General features: G+C 39.0%; 2 protein-coding genes across 3 annotated transcripts in view; one reads left to right on the top strand and one right to left on the bottom strand.

The window, feature by feature from the left end:
* Nucleotides 1-27,699, bottom strand: part of FBXL13 (F-box and leucine rich repeat protein 13) — a 179,486-nt gene that overhangs the window by 51,494 nt on the left and 100,293 nt on the right. Inside the window, 1 exon segment of the mRNA XM_024738118.1 lies at nucleotides 24,771-24,900. Coding sequence (XP_024593886.1) covers nucleotides 24,771-24,900 — 130 coding nt within the window.
* LRRC17 (leucine rich repeat containing 17) overlaps nucleotides 14,781-27,699 on the top strand; it is a 42,005-nt gene continuing 29,086 nt past the window's right edge. Inside the window, exon 1 of one of the 2 annotated variants that reach the window (XM_024738098.1) lies at nucleotides 14,781-14,811. The gene's annotated coding sequence lies outside the window, so the exon portion shown is untranslated. Of the gene's footprint in view, nucleotides 14,812-24,612; nucleotides 24,831-27,699 lie in introns of those variants that run through there. The other variant, XM_024738097.1, reaches the window with a different exon arrangement.

The following is a 27,699-nucleotide window of genomic DNA, read 5'->3' as shown; positions in this document are numbered from 1 at the left end:
CCCCTGCATCGGCAGGCGGACTCTCAACCACTGCACCACCAGGGAAGCCCTGTTGCATATGCTTTTGATGTCATATCTAATAATCCATTGCCACATCCAAGGTCATGTAGATTTACCCTCAGTATTTTCTTGTAAGTTTTATCATTTTAGCTCTTATATTTAGGTCATTGTTCCCTTTTCAGTTGATTTTTATATATGGTGTGAGGTAGGGATCCAAGTTCATTTTTTTGCATGCATATATCTAGTTGTCCAGCACCAGCTATTGAAGAGAATATTTTTTCCACCACTGAATGGTCTTGGCACCTGTGTTGAAAATCAATTGGCCATAACAGTATAGGTTTATTTCTGGACTCTCAATTCTATATGTCTGTCCGTATGCCAGTACCACACTCTTTTGATTACTACAGCTTTGTATACTGATTTCTTTCTTTCAACTATCATTATCCACATTAATGGAAGCAGCAGTGGTAGAGAGTATTCAAAGTAATTACTGATCAAAAGATCAAATATCTTCGCCTATGAATGAATTACCTTAAAATAACAGTTATTTAGGCTCCATTTCCTAACAAATGGTCGTGGATGGGAAATGATGTACTGATTCAGTAATGGGAAACTGAGACTCTATCCAGAAACGAACATCAGGGGGAAATCTCCCACAGAGTCACCTTCACAATAGCATGACAGTGAGAACGAGGAACAGCAGTTGTATATATTATGATCTTAATCTTGTTTTAAAAAAGTATGTGTTGGGACTTCCCTGGCAGTTCAGTAGTTAAGACTCCACACTTCCAATGCAGGGGGCATGGGTTCAATCCCTGGTGAGGGAACTACATGCCACATGGTGCAGCCAAAATAAATAATAATAAATTAAAAAGGTATGTGTCACAGACAAATGGACAAAAAACTAGAAAGACACATTTCAAAATATTGTTTGTTATCTTTGGATGCTATGATTATGGATTATTTTTATATTCTTTTATATTTTAAAAATTTTATATAATGAGTGTATAATTCTTCTGTAATCAGAAAGCAATTTATATCAAAGGAAAGAAGGAAATTCAGTCCTCTTCTTCACACAGTAGGCTTACAGTCACATACCTAAAGAAAGTGCTGCCTAAAGTACCTAAAGTAAGTACCTATACCTAAAGTAAGCTGAAAGTGAGCATCTACTGAGAACTTCTGCTCCAGGACATGGTCCTTTTAACTTATTGAAAAGCCACGACACTGGGTGATACTTGGCCTAAAAGTATCTCGTTAGATTATTTCAAAGACTTCCTGGTAAAGCTCAGGAAAACATCTGTGAATTCCTCTTCCTCCCACTCCTTAGTCAGTGACTGGAAGAAAAAGTTGCTGATCAGAAGATCCAAAATGTTCTGTGAGAGACTGTGGTGAGCTCAATGAGTCCAGGATGGTTTATAATAACTACCATTTAAGTAACACTTATTGTGTACCAGGTACTCTTTTAGGCAATTTTCATATACTGGTCTATATAATCCTCACAACCACCTATTGGGAGGTATTTTTTTTTTTTTTTTTTACAAATGAGAAAAATGAGGCCCAGAGCAGTTAAGTAATGTGTCCAAGGTCATCTAGCTCATAAATAGTGGAGCCAGGATAAGAATCCAAGCAGTCTAGTTCCAATGTAGTCATTAAACTACACTACCTCTTAAGAAGATCAGCTTGCATTACTGCGCTTAAAAGGACACAAAAGACCTTTCTTTTTCTTTTTTTTTTTTTTGCAGTACGCGGGCCTCTCACTGTTGTGGCCTCTCCCATCGCGGAGCACAGGCTCTGGACGTGCAGGCTCAGCGGCCATGGCTCACAGGCCTAGTTGCTCCGCAGCATGTGGGATCCTCCTGGACTGGGGCACGAACCCGTGTCCCCTGCATCGGCAGGCGGACTCTCAATCATTGCGCCACCAGGGAACCCCCTTTCTTTTTTTTGAATTTTACTTAATTTATTTTTTTATACAGCAGGTTCTTATCAGTTATCCATTTTATACGTACGTCAATCCCAATCTCCCAATTCATCACCCCCCCCCCCCCACCCCCCCCGCCACTTTCCCCCCTTGGTGTCCATACGTTTGTTCTCTATATCTGTGTCTCAATTTCTGCCCTGCAAACTGGTTCATCTGTACCATTTTTCTAGGTTCCACATATATATGTTAATATAGGATATTTGTTTTTTTTTTCTTTCTGACTTACTTCACTCTGTATTAGTCTCTAGATCCATCCAAGTCTCTACAAATGACCCAATTTCGTTCCCTTTTATGGCTGAGTAATATTCTGTTGTATATATGTACCACATCTTCTTTATCCATTTGTCTGTCGATGGGCATTTAGGTTACTTCCATGACGTGGCTATTGTAAATAGTGCTGCAGTGAACATTGGGGTACATGTGTCTTTAAAAGGACACAAAACACCTTTTGGCACTAGACTCTGAGAGAAACCTGCTGCTTTGTTCCTTCACTTTTGGATCCAGATGCTAATGCTACTGTGTTAGTCAGGGTTCCCCAGAGAAAGAGATCCAATAGGAGATGGATGGATGGATGGATGGATAGATAGATAGAAACATACATACATACATACGTAGATACATAGAGTTATTATAAGGAATTGGCTCATACAACAATAGAGACTAAGAAGTCCCAGGATCTGCAGTTGGTAAGCTGGAGACCCAGATGAGCTGAAGGTATTGTTTCAGTCTGAGTCCAAGTCTGAAGGTAGGAAAAGACCAGTGTTCTAGCTTGAAGACAGTCAGGCAAAGAGAGTGTATTTTCCCTTTCTCAGCCTTTTTGTTCTATTCAGGCCCTCAACAGATTGGATGAGACCCCCACACTGGGGAAGGCAATCTGCTTTACTTAGTCTCCTGACTTAAATATTGATCTCATCCAGAAACACCCTCACAGACAAACCTAGAAAAATGTTTATCAAAAAAACTGGGCATCCCATGGCCCATTCAAGTTGACACACTAAAATTAACATCACAGCTTCCTTGAAGACTTTGGACATTGACTTTTACTAAGACTCATGGTTGATGCTCTTTTTGCTCTTGCCTGCTTTGTCCTGGCTGATCATCTAAGATTGCCTGGCCACATTTTTTTTCCAGATTAGCATCTTTGAGACCATTCATCCTATCTGGCACCACTAACTGTCTGAATCATACACAACTGAAAAGAAAGCCCTAAGACCTTATTGTTGCCTCACATTTTCAGGTTAAAACAGAAACTCTCTAGCCTTAAAGTTTTAATTCTAAATATTTAATTAAGGAACTTTAGTGTCTTAAAGTTAAGTTATGAAATTGGTAGGGTAAGAATTCCATTTTTTAATATTTTATTGAAGTATAGTTAATTTACAATGTTGTGTTAATTTCTGCTGTACAGCAAAGTGATTCAGTTATACATACATATATATACTCTTTTTCATATTCTTTTCCATTATGGTTTATCACAGGATATTGAATATAATAGTTCCCTGTGCTATATAGTAGGACCTTGTTTATCCATCCTATATATACTAGTTTGCATCTGCTAATCCCAAACTCACGATCAAAAATTCAATTTTTAATGCATGTGTATGAGTATTATTTAACTTGTGTAGCCTGATTTCATTATTTAAATTGTATAGCTTAATTTTTATTACTTAACTTGTGTACCTTTGTGAGAACTCATGTTTTTCAGCACTGTGAGCGTTCTCACAGAGTACATGTGATTATACCATGTTGTGAAAGGTCTTAGCTCACAACTGACTCCTCACACATAAAGACATACTATAAAATGGCTGGAGGTGGGAACAGTAGAAGAAGAGACAGGCTATTCTAAGGAGGTTGGACTTCTATAGACCGAGGTAGACCCAGGAGATAAGGAAATGGAGACTCAGGTCTCTTGATCAATTTTCTCCAGATTACAAATTGATCAGGCAAGAACACAGGTGTGCAAACTCTTAATCCAGTACTCCTTCTGATTAACATTCTTCAACAATAACATCCAGTTCAAATGTTCCATTCCAGCTTCCATAGTTCTTCAAACCTAGTCACTCCAGCCAGAAAGACATCCAACTTCTTCAATACTCAGCGGACCTCTCTGCTCTTTGTCTGATCTTGTTAACCTTTCCCTGCCCCTTTCTCTTTTCATCTAATCAAGGCTTAACTATTCCTCAAGTTCCAATGACTCCAGCCCTATTCTGCTACCTTCCTTCTCTTTCCCTTACAGGTCTATAAGTATTTTAGCCTATAACTTTCCTATAATCTGTGCATATCTTATTTCCCCCAAGGAGATGATCTTATACTCTTTTTTTAAATTTCTTACTGTGTTGGATAACTATTAGGGGATGAATGAATTAAATTTAGGAGTAAGACAAAGTCAGGCAAAGAGTACAGAATTTGGCTGAAGACAAGATTGAAAATGATTCCAAGCTGAAAGTAAAGCACAAGCAAAGGCAAAGCAGTGGAAGCCCTGGGCTTAAATGAAGTGGCAAGATCACCCTTGGGATGAATAAGAAACCTTAGTAGGTAAAGAGGGAAGGAAAACTAATGGAAGACCCATAAGGCAAAATTACATATTTCACATTGTACTGCCATGGATTCTTGAATAAGTTTTCCATAAATATTCCCAGAGAAAAGTCCAGGGGAGATGAATTAACATTATAAATCTGGAGAACAGAGGAGGGGGAAAGAATGCTGGGCTTGGAGTCAGCAGAGCTGGGTTTGAGTCTGGCACTGCCTCTTTCTCACTTCCAACAAAAGGTAACTCAACCTCTCTGATGCTTTATAGATGTTTTCTCATCTATAAAATGGATATAATAATACTTATTTTAGGAGTTTATTGAGAAAACAAATAGAGTAATGTATATAAAAGTGATTAGTTAGCACAATATCTGGCATGTGCTTTGAGAACCAGTTTTCCTGTTATTGTTCTTCTGGGCACATTGTGAGCCCACAGAAAAATAAAGGTTCAAGTACTAGAGGTAGAGGGCCTTGAAAGATCATTCTAGTCCATCCTTCACATTGTAAACATAAAGAAAAGGTATTTAGAGAAATTGTGTGATTTGAGAACAGCTTCCTTATCTATTCCTCACTGTCCATCCCCAGTGCTGGACATAGTGTCAGACACAGAGTGGCTGCTCCGTAAGCGCTGAATGAACGAAAGAATGTTCCTGAGTCACACCGTGACTCTGCCGCTCTCCACCGCAGAGCCAAGGATAGAGTCTATTTCTCCCATTGTGACTCACAACTCCAGGGATGGAAACAGTTGTTTTTCACAACACTTCTAAATTCCTCCCCTTTATCTCAGCTCTAGTCTATTACCCTAACACTAGCCTCTCCAATAATGGCTTCCCCAAAACAAGCGAAAACCTTTTTCTGTCTTGCTTTCTCAGAAACATGCTCATGAGAAGATTCCTGAACAAGGAGAAAAAAATGAGAGCAGTAATCAGCCACAGCTGAGTGGTTCCTTGCAATGCAGCCAAAAACTGGGTGCTATCAACCAATAAGATTGTATACAGAAAAGGGGGGTCAGGGAGACCTCTGAGAAAAGCTTTTTAGTTTTGTCCTGGCATGAAACGCTTAGTTCTCTACACAGTTTATTTTAGAATATCCAAAGAGTTGCTTGGCTAATATTTCATGACTCAAGTATTCCTGCCAGAATCCTTTAGGGTAACCAACTATTAGTTGTCCTTTCTCTTCACTGAAAGAATGGTGATATAAGCCTGAAACTAAAGATTCATCTCTAGGAGGAAAAAGCAAAATATTTTACCACGTTCAAATACCGGGTTTCACCACAGCTGGTATCTGTGCATTTTCTGTATAGTATTCTTACAAAACTTGGGATCTAATATCTTGTTGTTTAGTTTTGAGGTGATTTGGGCTTCAATTTGGGCACCAACTGGAGCCCTGCCACTCTGCTATTTTCTGGTTTAAGTTCCCAATGATTTAGGAACTTGGGGAAGTTGGCCACACCAGTGGTGTTCTAGTCTCAAGTCCCAGCAGACTGCTACCGCTGCTACTGGGGGCAGAGAAACCTTAGTGATCACAGGGAAATTCTCTCCATCTGCCTCGTTGTGTCTCAACCCATCAGCACAACAGGACACAGCTGTCTGTGTGGGAAATGAGCTATCAGTGAACCATACAAAATGAAGACCAGAGTGCTGTGCATCAAGGTCTAGCTCAGATCCCTCCTAGCCACTCCAAAGTGGTAAAAAGAAGGAAGAGACTTACCTCAGTGAGGATAGCATCTTACCAAGCTCCCAGTTTCCACTTCTTAACAACAGTGTCTTTGAATCAGTTAGCTCAACAGCACAGAAAAGAGGTATATATAGGGCCAGACCCTCTATGACAGCTAGAAATATCCATCTTAGGTAGACATGGCCCACATTGTGTTCCTGTACCATTTCCAGCTGTTTCTCTCATTTTAACCAGCACTGCAGCCAGTGACTAACGTGTAATGTGATGACTTTAGTCATATCCATATATCCTTCATGACTTCTTGGTGACCTCAGAGAAGCGTGGCTTAGCAAGTAGAATGAATTGTTGGAGAGAAAGACAAAGATTTCTCCCAAAGCATTATGGAATATTATGTTTTATTGCATTCAAATGTGCCACAAGCTTCAATAGGAGCACTTCCCAGGATCTGTGTTAACAGGGCTTGACAGGCTTTCAAATATTGTGTCCTCTGTGGTGACAGGAAGAGAGGTCTAATTATTATCCCTGCCAATCTCTCTCTTTGGATGATGCTGTACTTTCCAGTCTATACATTCTTCATGGCCACCCCCTCCTCTATGTTCACTAATGCACTTCTCCCAGGTAGCCCTGGAAGAAGCTTCAGATAGAGCTGTCTCTTTGTCTTATATCTCAGAGCACCAATGACCAGAGCCCTCACTTTGCATTTTGCATCTTCTGCTTATATGCACATGTCTAATATCTATGCACATGTCTAATATCCCTGCCAAGGAACATGAACAGCATCTTATCCATCATATCCTTTACAGTACAGCACCATGCTTAGCGCAAAGTATGATGCAACAACCGCTTGTTCATAGACCAAGTAGTTGTCAAATAAGTTGTTTGTAGAATGTAAATTTGTAGTTCCAAAGTGTGTGTGGGGGTGGAGCATAGTCAATACAGTCATTTGTTAAAGATTGCCATATATATCTAAAAACACTGAACAGCCAAACAAGAAAAAAAGTTTCATTTTCCAATGTGAGTAAGGAACTAGAACACAAGATTAGTAAAGCCTGCGGATGCCAGGAAGGCAAGCATGCGTGCCAACTCAGCATGTACTCACCGCGCAATGACTCAGAGCTGCGATCTGCAGAAGCAGGCTGACCCTTCCTAAACTTTACCATTCTTTTCTAGAGTATACTATGTTGTTCTCTTCCTCACCCACTGGCCAAATTACTTATAGCTTCCCCTGTATTATAATGGAGCTTTATCCCCTTCTTTTTTTTAAGATTTTTTTTATGTGGACCATTTTTAAAGTCTTTATTGAATTTGTTACAATATTGCTTCTGTTTTTTATGTTTTAGTTTTTTTGGCTGCGAGGCATGTGGGATCTTAGCTCCCCGACCAGGGATCAAATCCTCACCCCCTACACTGGAAGGCGAAGTATTAACCACCAGACCACCAGGGAAGTCCCTATCTCTTTTTTAACCAAGAGAATCACAACTATGATACGTTATTTTTACAACACAATGATCCATAGAGCTACTTGGTTCGTCTAGATTTATTGAGCTAGATGGTGGCTTTACAGCTACAATCCTAACTACGGGCTTCACTCAGGTCCAAAGACCTAAGTAGAGTTTTATGAGCAGTTCATGAAATTCTGTGTGTAGGTCATTTCCTATGATAGGGAGCAGAGGAGAAGCTAAAATAAGTATGGTTTTTCAGAAAGCATTAAAAATTTTTTCAAACCTTTTCTCCAGAGAGGTGAATATGACTAGTCCCCTGAGACTCATCATTTTGTCATCTGATTCTTCAAGATCTAAAAATTGTTTCCAGATGTTTTATTTTTTTACTACTTAATGTAATAAACATCCTTATACATTTTGGCTACAAAGAGATTGCATTAATCTATGGATGCTAAATGATAGGTGTTTGTTATATTTCTTTATATTTTATTTTCAGTATGGCTAGTATAAAGTTATATTCAAAGTAATAATAACAACCATTTAAATTTCCATGAGTCCTGTCTACAAGAAACGTTAAAAGATGTTAATAAATTCTTCTATTTATTTTTCCCAATGCGGGTTGAAGTGCGATTCAAAAAGGACACAAAGCATTCCTTTAACAGGGAAACTCAAGCACAAGAACTGACCCAGAAAAGCAGAAATTGCACTGTGACTTTTCTGATTCATGGCTGCTTTTCCACTAGAACCCCTCCTTACTGATGACACTTAAGACCACATAACATTTTTTTCAAATACGAAATGCAGCAATAATTTTTTACCATACACAGTATATAGCACTTTATAGTTTTACAGATGATAGTCTAGTGGTTAAGAGCCTGGTCTTCAGAATTAGGTGGATCAAGGTTCTAATCTTGACCCGGACATTTTCTATGTGACCTTAGGCAAGTTACTTACTCTGTCTTAGCATCATTTTCAGTGGTGTGTGGAGCCAGCTTATACTAGCTTGCAAGAGCAGACTGTTAAAATTTTAGGAACTATGGAAGCCAGTTGTTAAACACAGCTAGTTAAAAGATTAAATCATATAAACTTAAAATTTAATAAACAATATTAACAAGTGTAGTGAATACCCAAACTCATGACCTTCTAATTATTTTACCACGTTACCATTATCTATGCTCTTGAAGATATGTATGTTTATTATATCTGTATGGTGACAGTATTACATAAGGCACATTTCTTCCTATCTCTCTGTTCAGTGACCTCTTGTTGTTAGCTTGAAATAGGCCATGGTGAGAGTTTTTACACCATGGAAGTCAACAACCACTGTAACTCAGGGATTTGCGTGTTCCTATCCAGTTGTTAGATGTTTACCAACAGACCAGTGTTCAGTTTCCACATCTCAAAAATGGGAATAGTGATACTGACCTCATGTAGTTATTTATAAATATTAAATGAGATAATAAATGTAAAACACTTTCTTCAGCACATAGCTCGTAGCCAATACCCAACAAATGGTAGCAGTTATTATTGCCATCCATTAAAATATAGAATAAGGGAAAATGTAATCAAATAAATATTAAATGAATTATAATTTTGAATTTGGCTGTTACCAAGTTATTTTGGTACATAACCTGTTTATTCACAACTGGTTTAGCTGGTCACATAACTTTTATTGTTCCATTTACCTCCTGCTGATAAACTACCAAATCTGTACCTCCACTCCCAGCTCTGCTCCAAGGACCAGACTTCCACTTTCAATTAGTTCTTGTCATTGACAACCAGGTATATCACAGGAACCTCAAATTCAGCTTTTCCAAAATACCATTCATTATTCTCTTCCCCCAGTCTTACTCCTTCTTTAGTTATCTTGGTTAGTCATCATACAGAAACACAAAATCCTAAAGCTGAAAAAGATCTCAGAGATCATCTAGCTAACCTAGCCATTCTACAGAAGAGAGAACTGAAGCAGAAAAAGCAAGTAAATGTCCAGGGTTGCACAAGAGCTTAGTGGCATAGCAAGGACTAGATCCTGAGTCTCTTAACTTCAGTTTGGGGCTCCTTTCACCATCCCACTGCCTTCTGCTGTATGAGAGAGAGAGTGAGAGAGGTTGCTCTGCTTATGCAGTCTCTGTTCCATTTGGCTAATACATTCATCCCCGGATGTGCCTCCGTGGCTTTCTCCCACCTCCACCACAAACCTCAGGGGTGAATAAGTAAGACCTTCCATGATCTTTGCCTCTCTGAAAGGGGAGGTTGGAATTTATGTAGCCTAGAGAGAACTAAAATGACCTTAGAATCTTCCAGTTTGCAGTTTACACAGTGTACCTTTAGGATTCATGGTTCCCAGAGAGATTTAATAGTACAGGAATTACTGATAAACCATTATTACTATATTGAGTATTCCAATCATTTGAACATCTCTGGGATGCTGTCCCTTTTCATTTCTGTTGACTTGTGTAGTAACTGAAAAATAATTGATGAAAACATACTTTCACTTTAGTATTTTGTAGTTTCCTAGGCTCTTTTCTCCCTGTAAATCGAAAGAAATGTCAGACCCAACTCTTACCAAGAAAAGATCATCAGACCTTGCTGTAGCAAGTTGCCAACTTCTCAGATACCTAACAAGCCTCCTGAGCTTCCACCTGAAGAACCTGGCTAGCCATACCCTGAAACTGGCTGCAGTTTCATTCATTCATTCATGAAACATTGATCAAAGTCCTACTATGTGCCAGGTATTTATTATGCACTGAGGATACAGATACAGATCAATAAGGCACCATCCTGACCATCAAGGAGCTCACAGTGGGGCAGAGAGCAGACAAATAAGCAGACCATCAAATACATAGAGAATGCTTAGTGGAAGTGGAATAAAGGGATCTTAACCCAACTTGGGTTAGGGGAAATGAGGGGTCAGCAAGGGGTTCCTAGAGAATGCTGTGATTGAGCAGAGCCTCAAAGGGTATGTGAAAGTTAACCTGGTGAATGGGAGAAAGGGAAAGTATGAGGGTGTTTAGTCAGAGGGCAAAAAGTGAGCCTAATGGAAGTACTCAGGCTGGAAATGAAGAGCACGGGAACGGAGAGGCAGAAACTGTTGTAAGCTCTCTTGCTCTCTAGTTTAACTTAAATCTGAACATGTAAATCTGTACCTTGGCCCAAACTCCCCACTCTTCATCTGGCTCCTTTTCCCACTCCATGTTCAGAGTTACTGGTTTCTGGGCACTTGGGTTTCAATCAGAGATTGGCTTCAGCCTAGCCATCCTTCCCAGCATAGCTGTGATTATTCCATGCCTAGCTATAACCCACTGCTAAACACAATTGGAGATACATGAATCTGTAGGAAAAGTGGCTACCCAAAGGCAATATCAACATGAGAACCCTTGGAGTTACACACAAACAGAGCAGAGGGTAAAGGAAAAGCATAACCAGGAATCACTGCCCTCCTAATTGGCACTTTCTCATGTACATGTAAGATAGACTTATCCTTTCCATTAAAACTCTTAATCCTACCCGTATTTTCTTCTTTGAGATTCTGAAAGAAACAAGATCATATGTTAGAGAGTTCTGATATGAACATGGAACTAATATGGATCTCTTTGGAGCATTTTAGCTGATGCATTTTTATCCACTTATTCATTCATTTGGGGGTATGTGAGAAAGACTTAAAGGAGCTGAGAAAGCCATACAGGTAGCTGCAGAAAGAGTGTTCCCGGCAAGGAAAACAGCCAGTGCAAAAAACCCGAAGGCAAGAGCTTGTGTGTTGAAAGAACATCAAGGAAGCCAGTGTGGCTGGAGCAGAGTTGGTAAGAGGAAGAGTAGTAGGAAGTGATGTCAGAGAGACAATTAGGGAAGGAGGCAGATTATATGGGATCCTGAAGGTCCTTCCAAGGCTTTTGTTTTATTGAGTAAATAGGAAGACTTGCCAGGTATTTGAACTGAGGCAGAACATTGACTTGGGTTTTCAAAAGACCATTCTAGATGCTGCTGTGTTGAGAGGAAACTTAGAGGTTGAAGTGAAAGCACAGAGACCACTTAGGAAGCTATCACAATAATCCAGGCAAGAGATGATGGTGACCTGAACTTGGGTAGTAACTGTGAAAATGGTGAGGAGTGGTCAGATCCTGGAGAGATTCTGAAGTAATAGTCAACTGGACTTCCTGACAGAGTGCATGTGGAGTGTGAGAGAAAAGTCAAGAATATTGTATTAGTTGGCTAGGTCTGCTGTAACTAAGTACCACAAACTGGTGGCTTAAACAACAGAAATTTGTTGTCCAACAGTTCTGGAGGCCAAAAGGTCCAAGATCACAGTGTTAGCGGGGTTGGTGGAAGGATATGGTTCAGGCCTCTGTCATTCGTTTGTAGATGGCTATCTTCATGTTTACATGGCGCTTTCCATGTAAATGCATGTGTTGGTGTCCAAATTTCCCCTTTTTGTAAGGACATCAGTCACATTGGATTAGGGCCCACCCTAATGATCTCATCTTAACTAATTACATCCATAATGACTTTATTTCCAAACAGGGTCACATTCTAAGATACCAGGGGTTAGGAATTCAACATATTAATTTGGAGCAGATACAATTCAGTCTGTAACAGATGACTCCAAGACTTTTGGCCTAAGCAGCTGTAAACATGGAGCTGTCATTAACTGAGATAGGAAAGGCCAAAGGTGGAGCAAGGAGTTAACATTTTCGAGCAGGGATTTTTTTTTTTTTAAGATTTAAGAGTCTAGGGACTTTGCTCATGGTCCAGTGGTAAAGAATCCGCCTTGCAATTCAGGGGACACAGGTTTGATCCCTGGTCAGGGAAGTTAGATCCCACGTGCCGCGGGGCAACTAAGCCTGCGTGCCACGACTGCTGAGCTTGCGTGCCTCAACTAGAGCCCTCGTGCTGCAACTAAGACCCGATGCAGCCAAAAATAAATAAAATAAATGAATAAATTTTTAAAAAGATATGAGTCTAAAATTCGAGAGAGAACTCTAGGTTGAAGATATATATTATCTATCATATATATATGTCTGTGTATGTATACATAATATGTGTATATGTATATATATGTACATGCATATATACATATATTACTTCTCTCTATATATAACATATATAAGTACTCCTGTATATATATATACTCCTATAAACACATATACATGCACATGTATATATGCATATATAAACATACTCCTATGTGCATACATTACATATATATGTATGCGTATATACGTATGTGAGCATATATTTGTGTGTATATTATGCATATACATATGTAATGATTTTATATATACATTATATATATTTTACATATATACATATATGAGTGTTTGTTGTTGGGTTTTTTTTGGCATAATTTTAGATTTATAGAAAATTTTCAAAGGTAATACAGAGATTTCCCACATACCCCTTACCCAGCTTCTCCTGATGCTAACATCTAAAATAACCATGGTACATTTGTCAAAACTAAAAAATTAACATTGTTACAGTGCTATTAACTAAACTACAAATTCTATTCCTGTTTCACCAGTTTTTCTATAATGTCTTTTTTCCTGTTCTAGGATCTAGTCCAGGATACCATATTACATTTAAAAATTTCTAATTGACATGTGTTGAATTTTTGACATCAGATGGTACAAAACTAGATACAGTCCAGAATTTATATATGATATAAAGCAAGGATTAGCATTCTCTGAGGCCTGTATATTAAAGATTTCTATGATTATGAGGGCTGGTTGACTGCAGCATATTTCCTTCCCTTCCGCTTTTAAGTCACTGTCCATTGCCATACTCTGTAGCCCCAGTAAAGGAACAGGAAATAAAACCATATATCCTACTTTTGAGACGCTAGTGACCTCTGGTCTGAAGACATGCATGGCACAGACCAGTGTCCTCTAAAGAAAGAGGGAAGGTCAAATTGACCACAAGCCAGAGCTGACAGATCACGTGAGAATGAGGGGTTTGTCTGGATATTCACTACTCAGTCTTCTGCTCTCATTGGAACTGCAGATCTTGGCTTTGTAGAGCCCCTGGCAACAGTTTTCAGCTAGGGTGCTTCTGTAATTCTCACTACCCACTTTCAGTAGGGCACAGCCATGTTGTCATAAGAGGACCCGAGACACCCACATGAACAGATTCGTTGGTATTGTAGAGTGTCTCTGGGGGAGCACCTCAGACAGGAAGTGGAAAGTCAGACCTCACATTCTGGTCAGGAACCTGTCCTCTGAGCCTTCTCCCAGTGATGGCTGTGTTCCTGATGCTGAGTGCTACAGCAGAGGTTGCTGGAAGCAGGTGGCTAATTCTGTATGGGTTTCCAGGCTTGTCTGAAGGAGGGGTCCCTGAGGACAGGAGGCTGATGGCTCATCTCTCACCACAGTTTGTCTAGTCAGGGATTCAGTTCCCTGGCTCCAGCTCTGGTGATAGTATACTGAAATTCCACACCTTCACCTTACTCTTTTCTGCTAACTCTGCTCATAGCAGTTCACACACTTCCTTTGACTGGCTAGGAAGGCAGAGAAGAAGGAAGCCACTGCCGAAAAAGGTCAACCTGAGCCATACAGAGAACAGAAAATGAGTATAGATAAAGGAAAATTGTTCTGCTGCTGGAAGGCAGTTGAGGATGATGACATTATTATTGGACTATCTTTATTGTACCTAGATGCTGTTAATACCTTTTTCACACTGTTGTTGATGGTAATTGTTGGTCTTTCATCTCTATTTTGCTGTGATAGATCTTTTTTTTTTTTTTTTGCGGTACGCGGGCCTCTCACTGCTGTGGCCTCTTCCGTTGCGGAGCACAGGCTCCGGACGCGCAGGCCCAGCGGCCATGGCTCACGGGCCCAGCCGTTCCGCGGCATGTGGGATCTTCCCGGACCGGGGCACGAACCCGCGTCCCCCGCATCGGCAGGTGGACTCTCAACCACTGCGCCACCAGGGAAGCCCTGTGATAGCTCTTTATTGGAGTTCTTTTTCTTGATTTAATGTAAGAACGCCTTTGAGTTTCCACTCCAACACTTTTTTTCTTTTTTACGCAGAGGAGTTTCTTCCTATTTCTTCTTTATTAGAACCTGTCTTCCTAAAGCCTCCTGCTTACTGATCCAGTGGTCTTCCCTTTCTCTGTAGATGTCTTGTGGCAAGAAGGGAAGGCCTCCGGAGCGGTGTACAGTAGTGAGAAGGAGCTCACTGAACGAACTCCTTGTGAAGGTGAGTGAGTGCCCAGTACTTGAAGGGAGTGTGTGGCCCTGCCACTTTAGATTACCACATTTTTTTCTCCTTATTTTTGTAATTAAAAAAAATTACTTAATGAAAGTTCATTGTTAAAATAAAACTAAAGAGGTTTAGAAAGTGTCTCTTTACCCAGACATAGGCGAATATGCGTAATATTGTCAAAGACATCTTCAATCTGTAAAAAAGTAAAATGTTACTTATGTTTCCAGGCTTCATAGACGCCCTGTGTAGAAGGCAGATTTAGGGAAGGTAGTCTATCATTTGAGATTTTTAATGACAAGATATATTTTGTTGGATCAGAAGAGACAAAGGATGGAAACTGGATCATAATTTCCTGTACTACCTGAGTCTCAAATCACATGACCTGAGAATGAGCAGTGGTCTCAATTGTAATTCAAATAATTCTCATTTTTTGTTGACTTTAAAATTGCCTTTAGCTTTTTCCATTTCTAATCAAATTTATTTTTTAAACCCCACTTCGTCATATAAAATTGGCATTGGACTGCTGGTCTCTAAGTTCTTTGTGTTTTCTTTGGTCTTTTTTTAATTTTATTTATTTATTTATTTATGGCTGTGTTGGGTCTTTGTTTCTGTGCGAGGGCTTTCTCTAGTTGCGGCAAGTGGGGGCCACTCCTCATTGCGGTGCGCGGGCCTTTCACTATCGCGGCCTCTCTTGTTGCAGAGCACAGGCTCCAGACGCACAGGCTCAGTAATTGTGGCTCATGGGGCTAGTTGCTCCACGGCAATGTGGGATCTTCCCAGACCAGGGCTCGAACCCACGTCCCCTGCACCGGCAGGCAGATTCTCAACCACTGCGCCACCAGGGAAGCCCAGGTCTTTGTGTTTGATTATTGTAACTATGAAACTGCCCATACCTTACTAAATATTATAGGTTTTGCTCAGCTCTATCTTGACATAATACCCGACCTTACTTCTATGCTTAAGAATCTTTCAACCATTCCTGTTATTTTCCCACATGAACACTAACTACTGCCTTTTCTCTTTACAGAGTACACCTTGCTCCTATGTTGTTTTCCTTTCCTTCCTGTTCTTAATCATGAATTCCTATTCATGTCTCAAGGTTCCACTCAACAGATAACCTCCAGATCACTCAGGATGTTCATTATTCCCTCTTTAAGGCTCCTTACCCTCATGTACATATGTACATCTGGTATCGCACTTAAAATAGTTGTTCCAGACACTCTACTAAGTGGTTCACGTGCATTATCTTATTTACTTATGGCTAGAACCCCATCAGGTAGGTACTATGATTATCCCCTTTAGCATAGGTGGAAACTGAGCCTTAGAGAGGTTATTTGACCTAAGAATACACAGCTAGAAGTGATAGGTAAAGCCAAGATTTCAAACTGGGTCTGTTTGGTGTTTTAGTCTGTGCTTTTAACCACATTTATACTTCCTCTCTTACCACATTGTAAAATAATTTTTATGCCTGTCTGTCTCCTCCACTGTATTTTGATCTTCTTTAGATTAGGGAACATGTCTTACCATTTTTCCAGTTTCTATTGTTGTGTCTGATACCTAGAACCTTTTGTTTGTTGCGTGATTCTTTTTTTTATATGAGTGTTTGTTGTTGTAGGTGATATTTAAAGCCATGATCTAGGTGACATCACCAAGTGCGTGATGAGAAGAAAAGTAGACCAAAAACTGAACCTTGGGGCTCTCTATGATTAAGAGATTAAGGGGTTCGAGAGAAGAGGTGACTGAGGCACCTTTAGAAACATTGTCAGAAATAAGAGAAAGAGCCAGAGCTATAGCACAATATCATTTATGAGGATTAAAATCTACACACAGAACCACAATATAAGAATGCAAGAATACATTGATATATATATATATTAATATATTCCTTTTTGTTGCTAGAGAAAGACTTTTATGTTTTGCTCATTTTTTAAATTGAAGTATAGTTGAATTACAATATTGTGTTAGTTTCAGGTATACAGCATAGTGACTCAGTTTTTTTGCAGATTATATTCCATTATAGGTTATTATAAGATATTGGGTATAATTCCCTGTGCTATACAGTAAATCCTTGTTGCTTATCTATTTTATGTATAGTAGTTTGTATCTGTTAATCCCATACTCCTAATTTGTCCCTCCCCCTCCCCTTCCCCTTATGTAACCATAAATTTGTTTTCTGTGTCTGTGACCCTGTTTCTCTTTTGTATATACATTCGTTCGTATTATTTTTTAGACTCATATCATATGTCATATCATATAGATTTGTCTTTCACTGTCTGACTTATTTCACTAAGCATAATATTCTCTAGGCCCATCCACATCGCTGCAAATGACAATATTTCCTTTTTTATGGCTGAGTAATATTCCTTTGTGTATGTTTGTGTGTATATATATTTGTGTGTATGTGATATATATGTGTGTAAATATATATATACACACAACAGATGATTGGCTTAAGAAAATGTGAGATATATATATATATATATCTCATCTGTTGATGGGCACTTGGGTTGCTTCTGTGTCTTGACTATTAAATAGTGCTGCTATGATCATTGGGGTACAAGTATCTTTTCAAATGAAAGTTTTAAGAATATATTTGTATATGGAACCACATAAAACAAATTAGAGGGTTTGCTTGTGTAGAGAAAGGGGAATATGAGTGGGAAATGTAGATAAAAGGGAATAAATAAAACAAGAGATCAGCCTTGCCTGGAATGATGATGAAAGTGTGCCATGAATTGAGGAGTGTGATTAAATCTGTTCCTGGTACCTGAGTTCCAAAATAAGTAAAATAAAATAAATCTAGTATGAAATAAAATAGAAATCCCTGGTTATGTTTCTTCCCTTGAGTACTTTTCCTCTCCTGAAAAATACCGCAGAGAACACACAATATTTTTAAACCTCTCTTCTTATTTTCTTTTAGTGAAAGTAGTCACCAGTGATGGATTCTAAATGTTTGATTAAAATAGTTGAAAAGAGGGAAGTTTAATGAAACCTGCTTGCTATGGAAGTGAATATAAGATGACTTAAATACTTACTGCTCATTTCTGAGAAGGGAAGAGTACTCATCAGCATAGAAGCCCACTCTAGGTTTGAATGATGTTCTCCTACCTCTCCCGTACTGCACTCTAACAATAGTGTTGCTATGAAAATAAATTATTTGGGTAAATGTAGGGAGTAAGTATGTAGCGCCACAGCATTAGCTTTCCTGCAGAAATCACATCCTCATGAGTTTTCTAAATCATAATCATTAGGATTGACACAGCCAATTTAGGAAACTAACGATGATATCAACAAAAGCCAAACATACACATACTTCACACCCAGCCCATTTGATTCCTATGTGTATACTCAACAGAAACACATTCTGTGTTCAGCAAAGGACATGTATATAGCACTTTGTGCACTTTCCTGTATATTATACTTACCCTCAAAAAAGTCATTAGGGAATGCCTTTGCTCAGTATGTCCCAGCTGTCGGTGCCAGCAAAACAGGAAGCAGATTTAATCAGGTTTCTTGGGTGTTAAGGATTGCTTTGTGGTCAGTCACAGGCATGCTCAAGCAACAAATTCAGGTACATGGTAGAATACAAGCATGTGAAGAGCTATGAGAAACCTTCACAACTTCCTCTCTTGGGCCTTAGTTTTTTCCTTGAGAAAGGCTTTCCATCAAAGTATTCAATACCCCAACTAAAAGCTAAATAGGAATCACATCCTCAACAGTTGTACCAGTCAGCTTCCTTGAGTCACAATGACCCAACATAAACTAGCGTAGGTAAAAAGGGAATTAGTGGTATCTCTAACTGAAAGTCCATCTAAGCAAAAAGATACGATCTCTCCTTCTCAAACACAGCATCTCTCCCTCTTGAAGGTCAGCTTCTTTGTGAGGACTTTATTCTTTCCCATTGCAGACAAATTTCCTCCATGTTCCTGAGCAAGAGAACCACAAACCAGCCTAGACTTGCACATTCCAGGCCCTGCAACCTCAGAAAAAACTGAATTTATTTTTCCCAATGTTGAGCACCTAAAAGAGTTCTGAATAGTTCTGCTAAGGTCATGCTCTTCCTGGAAAAATCATAGCCACTGCACATGGAATTTAGGAATGTCTAGGCCTGGGCCAAATGATAGCGGCCATTGGAAAATACTAATAGTAATCTAATAATAATAGCTAATGGTGGCTAAGCATTTACTATATGAAGCCATCATTCTAAGACTCTTATATGTATCAAATAATTTCATTCACATGACACACTTAGGAAGTTACTAGTATTTTCCCCATCTCATAGATAAGGAAAGTGAGGTATACAGAAAGCTTAGGTAACCTGCCCCAGTCCCATACCTAGCAAATAGCAAACTCAAGATTAAAATGCAGGTGCCCCAGAACCAATGCTTCCAATTACTGTGGTGTGTTGCTTTCAAGGTGCCACAACTGACAGCTCCCCAGAACCACAAGGGAAGGAAGAGGAGTGGTTCCTTGAAGCAGAGTATGAGATGCAAAGGAAAACTACCAACATCTCATACAGTGGTTCATTAGTTTCACTTATTTAACTAAACATTAATCCAAAAATTCAACAAATATCTGACAAATGTCTACCATGAGTTAGGTCACACATCATTCATTAGAGCACAGAAAAAGATGGATTCATTCATTGTCGCCAAATGTCTCCCAGATTATAGATGACAAAGGAACACAGGAAAGAGTACCTTCTTTACGTGATAAAACCGTTTTGTCTCCAGAGTCTTTCCAAATTGTATTTAAACATGGTTTTTAAAAAATTATTTTATGGCATAAGGTTAGATTTTATAACTTTGAGTAAGTAGCAAATATAAAAGCAAACAAATTAAATTTGTTCAACTGATTCAGCCAGAATCATTTTGTTAAATGAATGTAGATTTTTTTTTCTTCTGAAACTACTATAATGAAAATGTTGCACTCAGGCTCTGAAGAAATTTTTTTAGAGAAATATACTAATAGGTCTTCTTTTTTTATCACCAACTGTGTCAGGCACTTAACTTACATTATCTCCAATATTCCCCAGTTTGAAAGAGATTTTTTAATTAATTTGAAAAATATTTTAACAGTGGCGGCCTGTTGGGATAAGAATGCTGTCATTCAACAGATACTTATTAAGTGCCTGTGTATGGTTTAACTTTGCCTGGTAATCAAAGAAATACAAATTGAAAATATAAAATATCATATTCAATGTCAAATTGGCAAAATTTTTTATATATAATATATTTATGAAGAGAACAAACTATTTTACATTTATGGTAAGTGTAAACTGACAATCTTTGTAGGGTATGGATGGCCTTAAAAATAACTATATCCTCTGGCCATTTCACTTCTAAAAATTTGTACCAAAAAATTACATAGACATATGCAAAGATATGGCTACAATAATTTTCCTCACAGGTTATTTATGATAGCAAAAAAAATGGTAGGCCAAAAAAAAAGAACTGTAGGCCAATAATGAATGGTTAAATACATATTGGTATTTTGATACAATGAAATACTATATAGCTATTAAAAGTAAGTTACAGGAAAAATATTTAATGGAATAAAGACATTCACTTTATAAAACATTAAATGAAAGATATGTGTACTATATAATCCGTTTCAGTTTAAAAAAGTCTAGACAGGCATAGAATAAAGACTCTGAAATTCTAGTAGTGTTTATTATTTCTGGTGATGAATTTTCAGGTAATTTAAATTTTTTTCTCCTGTTTTTTTTTTAATTAATTAATTTATTTATTTATTTTTGGCTGTGTTGGGTCTTTGTTGCACACGGGCTTTCTCTAGTTGGGGCGAGCAGGGGCCACTCTTCGTTGTGGTGCACAGGCTTCTCTTGTTGCAGAGCACGGGCTCTAGGCACGCAGGCTTCAGTAGTTGTAGCATGTGGGCTCAGTAGTTGTGGCTCACGGGCTCTAGAGCACAGGCTCAGTAGTTGTGGCGCATGGGCTTAGTTGTTCTGCGGCATGTGGGATCTTCCTGGACAAGGGCTCGAACCCGTGTCCCCTGCAATGGCAGGTGGATTCTTAACCACTGCACCACCAGGGAAGTCCCTTTTTCTCCTTTTTTTCTTGTATTTTTCTGCATTTAGCATGTAATAAGAAAAAAAGCAGGTTTTTTAAAAGTGAAAAAAGAAAACTCAAAGTGGCAAGTATATGGGTAGAAATTTGCAGAGGATAGTGAGAGAGCTCGCTGGAGCAGCCCTATCCCAGTTCAGGCCACGTGTGAGCAGAGGCTTTTTCAAGGAGGAGAAACTGGGCAGAGGCATCACCTCAACCCCATCAAAGATGATGACATGCAGGGGAACATGCAAGTGCTGGTACTCATTAGGAAATCGGTCATATTACTTAGTGCACCCTACAGTGTTTATCCAATCCCATAAGAATGCAGAATATTTCTAAAACATATGTAATTGATTTTCACTTTTCTTTGTAGTTCTCCATCATCCACTCATTTATTTTTTCTAACAAATATGGATTCAAATTCTTTCACAATACTGTATACATCTTTCCTTTATTGGGCAGCTGTGACTGCATTAACATTTAGCCCTTGACATAATTCACTTATGTTAATCCAGAGCTTCCAAAAGACAGAGATGCTATTTGACTCATCATGGTGCCCAGTATGCAGCAGGCACTCAATAAACACCAGTGTAAAGCATTTCATTGTAAGCTTCTATTCTCAACTTTTTGTTTTATTAGGGCCTTTTTCCTTGATCAGATATACTAACACACGACTTCATAGTGCAAAATTCCAAACATAAGAAGAAAATACATTTTACTTTCCAAGGGAAGAACCTGAAAAACCTGTGAATAGTCAACTTTCCTTCTTTGAAACCATTTTATACTGTCATATCAATGCAAGTAGGTCTGGAAGGGTGAAACTATCCTCACACCCAGAGCTAGGGAGGTAGATGGAGCCTCCTCAAAAGTCCCTCAGAAGCAGCGACATCCAAGATTCACTGATTCTCTGAAGTTACAGCAGCAGCCATTATTAAAATATCTGTGGTTCATAATGAGCCCATTTTTTATAAAGTTTCAAATGGTACAATTTCCAGTGCCTGACACCTAGGGTTAAATCTCTCGAGTAATTAAATTATTAAATGAACAAATGCAAATGGAAGACGGATGAACAAAAAAAACAACATCATTTTGCATAATGATGTGAAATACTAATGTCACTGTGTTTTGAGACTTACAAATTAAGGGTCAGTTAGGAAAAGAAATCTATTCTTTAGAAATACATTCAGACCAAACTCAAATACCTACTGAGGCAGGCAGGCAATGCATTGAAGTGGTAGCAGTTCCAGAGTAAGTGCATGTGTGGACGTTACTGAGTGGAGGAGAGGGCGGCATACTGAGGAGAGGGCGCCATCTCAAGGGGGTGAGGCTGACTCAGCTCCAGCCTTTTGTTGCCATGTGGGAAAGCAGGCCCAATTTTGCTAGTTCTTCTGGTTTTTTAAGAAAAGCTTGAAGTCTAGATTTTTATTTGAAAACTCCAAAATTCCAAATGTTGGCTCAAAATTTAAAGACAGACTGTGTCTATATGTTTTGAATATATATCTAGCCAGAGGGTCATCAATTTGAAACCTCTCATTTTGACTTTAGTGTGTCTGAAAATATTTAACCTTAGGACATGTGTATGGGTGTTTGTGTGTCTGTGCATGTGTTGTGTGTTTTTGCTACAATAATTACCTGGTGGAAACTGAGAAGAACAAGGAGGTAAGTCACACTGTGCAGAGGGTTCGGAAGCACTGAGGTAAGCTAGGCACGACTGTATGTAAAATAGATAACTAATAAGGACCTACTGTATAGTACAGGGAACTCTACTCAGTACTCTGTAATGGCCTATATGAGAAAAGGATCTAAAAAAGAGCAGATATATCTATATGTATAACTGATTCACTTTGCTGGACAGCAGAAACGAACACAACATTGTAAATCAACTAAACTCCAATAAAAATTAATTTTAAAAAAAGTACTGGAGCATGTATCTTTAGGGGAGAGATTGATCAGTTAGATGTGTCAAGCACATTGAGTTATTTCTGAATTTGCAGGTATTCTTCCTTTGTGATTAGGCCTCTGTGTTTGCTAACTGACATCCATATGGAAGTTAGGCTTCCATCCTCCCACAGAGACTGGGAGATACTGATGCTCTCTCTCTTGATGATTACATATTAAAGGCTGGCTCCCAGGTCTTTGAGGAAAACATTCCTGGGTTGTAAAACTGGCAAGAAGCTTTTTAAGGGCTTTACATCTCAACGGGAGCAGAGAAAGAATGTACAACCACAAGTTTTCTAAAGTAAACGCTCTAAGAAAAGGGAGGTCAGGGGTCCAGAGTCAAGAAGAAGCCTGTCTGAAGTTTTGTCCATCTGGAGGGAACATTAAGGCCATCTTGGCCACAGACTGATGGTAGATGTTGATGCTTAGCAAGCCATATCGCAGTAAATTGGATGTTAAACAAATGCAACTTCTAGCCATTTCAGCCCTAGCTTAACGTCCCCCCCCTCCTTTCCCTTACATCCTCTCCACTGTGTGGTGTACCAGGAAACCATGATATGCCAGTAGTAGTGCTATGTAAGATTTCTGTCCATTCAAGAACTTGGAGGAGAAATCTGTTCTGTCCCTGTACTCCTTCCAGGGAATCTACCTGCTTATAACTGTACCAGTACCATGTGCTTTCACCAGCCGTGCAGCCCTGGGAGCCTTGGTCTTTTCATGTCTAAATGGGCATGATAAATACATACTGCACAGCATTTATATGAGCAGTAAATTTGATCTGTATGACAGTCAACATGGTGCCTGGCATATAGTAACAGTTCTCATTTGTGTTATTAGTCTCATAGAATGATGAACATTCTATGACACAAATATCAATAAAATACACAGAGAGGTGAAAGAAAAGTTAAAAGAATCATGACTGAAATCAAACAAAACAGAGCAGAAGAAACTATCAAGGAGGTAGTAACTGCTTCCAAAGTGCCATGCCCTACCCTCCACAATTCCACACTCTTTTCTGCCCAGTTTTCCTTAGTCTTGTTCCTTCAAACTTAAATATTTCCCCATATAGACCTCAAATCGTCATGTTATTTAGCCCAAGGATATAATGCAGTTTTTAAAATCATAATCTTTGGGCTTCCCTGGTGGCGTGGTTAAGAATCTGCCTGCCAGTGCAGGGGACATGGGTTTGATCCCTGGCCCGGGAAGATCCCATATGCCACAGAGCAACTAAGCCCGTGTGCCACAACTACTGAGCCTGCACTCTAGAGCCCGCGTGCCACAACTACTGAAGCCTGTGCGCCACAACTACTGAAGCCCATGCGCCTAGAGCCCGTGCTCTGCAACAAGAGAAGCCACTGCAGTGAGAAGCCCGCGCACCACAACGAAGAGTAGCCCCCACTCACCGCAACTAGAGAAAGCCCGCACAACAACGAAGACCCAGCACAGCCAAAAATAAAAACAAATTAAAAAATAAATAAATAAAATCATAATCTTTGTGTATTTCCTTTCATGCATTTATCACTTGTAGTATCTTACCCAATACTATTTACTCTCTGAGGGCCCACATGAGAGCAAACTGACTCTTCAGGAAGTTCTTTGCAAATTCTCCCCACAAAATGTTTTTCTTTGTTTTCTAAAAAGTTTTCAAGATTTGGACTCTGGTATTATAACTGTGCTCAGAGTATCCACACAGACGTGTTCTGCTTCATCATCCAATGAACTCTGCCTGTTAGTGGATGTGGCACTCCAGTGGAAGGAAGCCAAGAGCCTATAGTAGCGATCCTGGGGAAAATTTAAGCAGCTGTGGCCATGTAATTTAAAACCTCCAAAAAGTGTGCTGCGGTCTGTGCACAGCGTTAGTATAACATGAGGGCTGGATATAGCCCGTTCTCTTTCTCTGGAGGACTTCTTCGCCTGCTGCAGGAAAGAGAAGGCTGAAAGACAAACCTGGGTGCAGCCGGAAAGGTCCAGATAGATGAGCTTGTGGCATCCATTCCCCAAATTCAGGTACTGTAAACCTTTGTCTGTAAACTTTCTGCAATAAGCCAAACTAAGATTCTGTAAACTGTGGAAGTACCTGAAAAGACAGGGCGAGAGAAGAGAGGAAGGAAAGTGATTATACTTTCGTTGTTTTCTCACATCTTTGTTAAGCCACTATGACAAAGAGAAGTAAAACTGTAAATTAATCTTTTCTCCTTACAGATATTCAAGAGTTGAACTTTACTGTTAATACTCTTCCTGTTAAGTAAAGGAGATTGCAGTAGCATATCAGATAATGCATAATCACATTTCAAATGAAAATAATTAAAGATTTGTCTAGATTTTTAAGAAAGCTGATTAGGATAAAGCTTTGGGGGTGGGGGAGGTTTGTGCATTCCTATTGTTTGGAAGTTAGTGTTTGAAAGCAGTTTCAGAGTTTGTGTTATTGTTGCATTTAGGTTTTATCTTTGGAGCACCAAAATAACATGCAAAATGTCTAGGAGGACAAACGCTTTGTAAACATTTAAGTGGCGATTAACTGTTACATGAGAGTTAGGATTTGGGGCAGAAAGGAGGGAAAGTTGAACATAACAGGCTCTTAAAATGGACATGGTAAGCAAATGGCTTGAAAAAAATAGATTTTTTTTGTAACAGTGCATGATTTTGTATGTAACAGTTTCATTATTATGGATAAAGAAAGACATTGATATACAGAGCTTAAAAATGGGTTAAGAACAGTCTGCAAATAAGTGGGCAACATATGAGAGGAATAAAAACTACAGTCAGAGGCTATCAATCTCACTGGAGTTGAAACAGATTAAATATGGCATTACCACCATGACCAAAATGAGAGCTTCCAGAAAAAAAAGAGGGTCTTCAGGACGAGTCTGTACTACTGTGCAAGGGCTCACGGTTTGAGGACACTCTGGGTGATTTTCAAAGCCCTCCAAAGCCTGGCATTTTATAAAAGTGCAAGAATTCCCACTACTGCCTGCTCTTGCAATGGAATTAAAAACGTGCTTTTGGTTTGTGATCTGTAACGGTTTAACAGCAAATTAGAAAGCAAAAAGAATGAAAAGTAGGAAGAAAACTCTCTGTCCCTCAAAAGCCCACAAATGACTAGTGAAGTTTATCTTCACATAAATGGGAAATTAGATATGCAAGCTTTGACCATTAATCAGATTTATTTCCCAAATCTGAAAAAACACAACTATATGATATGATTCACATTCCATAGCAAATTATTTGACTCAGAACACACATTTCCCTCTGGTAATGGCTGTGTCCATGAGATTCAGGAGAACGGAGAGGGAAGCCTTCTGGATTCCCCAGTGGCTGGGTAGGCAGGGTTCTGAAGGAGAAAGGAGCACTAACATCCCAAAGAACGTCCCTTCTCCTGGGGCCCTTGAGTTAACTAAGAGCATTGCTAAAGCTTTGGAAATGCTCGATCTTCCTCTCCCTGAAGCATACCCTTGTGATTCAGCTGAGTAAGTACAATTTTCTTGGGGGCTGTCATTTCTAACAACCCTTTAGCTCTCTAATTTGGAGAAAGGAATAGTGAGGCAGGCAGCATGACACAATGGAAAATACACAAGGGTTTGGAATCTGATGAAATTGGATTTGAATCCCAGTCCTGACACTTACTGCAACTTCTCCTGCCCTCTCAGAGATTGTTTCCGCATCTGTTAAGTGGATATTTTAACATTATCTTTTTTTTTTTTTTAACCCTCACCAACTGTGGGGCCTCCAGCTTTCCTGAACCTCAGTTTACTTGTCTGTAACATGGATGTAATCCTATCTGCTCTTTCCTCTTAGAGATGTGACAATTACATAAGCACATAGATGTAATAGTATTATAATGAGGGTGATCTTTGATGATAAATATTAGCAGGGATATGGTAGAACGTTTAAATATATATATATTGTTATTGTTGCTACTACTACTTCAAATAATAATTACATATGAATTATTCTTATGAAGTTTGTACTGTCTTCCTTCCATTGAATGGAATAAGTACTCACCTGACAAGAGTGGTGCATACAACTGATACTAAGAGTTTGCGGGGCCTCATATGCCATCTATACCCTCATTTTGGTTATGGTGGTAATACCATATGTAATCTGTCAACTCTAGCGAGATTGATAGCCTCTGGTGTAGTTTCTGTTCCTCCCATGTGTTGCCCACTCATTTGAAGACTGTTCTTCTGAACCTATTTCTAAGCTCTGTATATCAGTCAGTCTTTCTTTAGATATAATAATGAAACTGTTACTTATGAAAGCATGCATATTCAAATCTGGTCCAAGCCTATTGTTCAATTTCTTTAAGTGCATGTGTCAGTTAACAAATACCAAAAATGAGAATTGAGCGAGGAGTTCTTAATAGATACCTATGGATCTATGGCCCCTTTGTCAGCATAATGTTTTTTTTTATTGGAGTATAGTTGCTTTATATAATGTTGTATTATCAACATAATGTTTTTGGACAGTAAGGGAAGAGTCTAGACCTTAAGGATGTCAAAGACGTGATAAGACTAAGTTCAGGATGATATGTCTCGCAGCATAAGGCAGAGCATATTGAAGGGAAGAGAGACCAAGAGTGAACCATCAGGATGCTGCACCAAATGAGGTGCTGAGAGTGCCACCTAGATTGTGGCAATGGGAATAAATGGAGAGGGTTTAATTCAGGAAATATTTAAAAGCAAAAAATGTCTTGGAATGGGCATGAGCTGTGGGCAGCCCTCATTTTCAACTTTAGAAAACTGAGCAAGTCCCCAAAGAAGTGAGGAAAAATATTGAAATAAAAAACTGGCAAATCACTGTTGCTAAGAAAGGCAAACAAATTACATTTTTCTTTGGAAAGAAATACTAAAGACACGAGAGACAATGAGAACAGCAA

Source organism: Neophocaena asiaeorientalis, unplaced genomic scaffold (genome assembly GCF_003031525.2).
Source record: "Neophocaena asiaeorientalis asiaeorientalis breed wild unplaced genomic scaffold, Neophocaena_asiaeorientalis_V1.1 scaffold170, whole genome shotgun sequence".
Lineage (NCBI taxonomy): Eukaryota > Metazoa > Chordata > Mammalia > Artiodactyla > Phocoenidae > Neophocaena > Neophocaena asiaeorientalis.
Note: the sequence above shows the minus strand (reverse complement) of the source record. Positions and strands in the feature narration are given on the sequence as shown.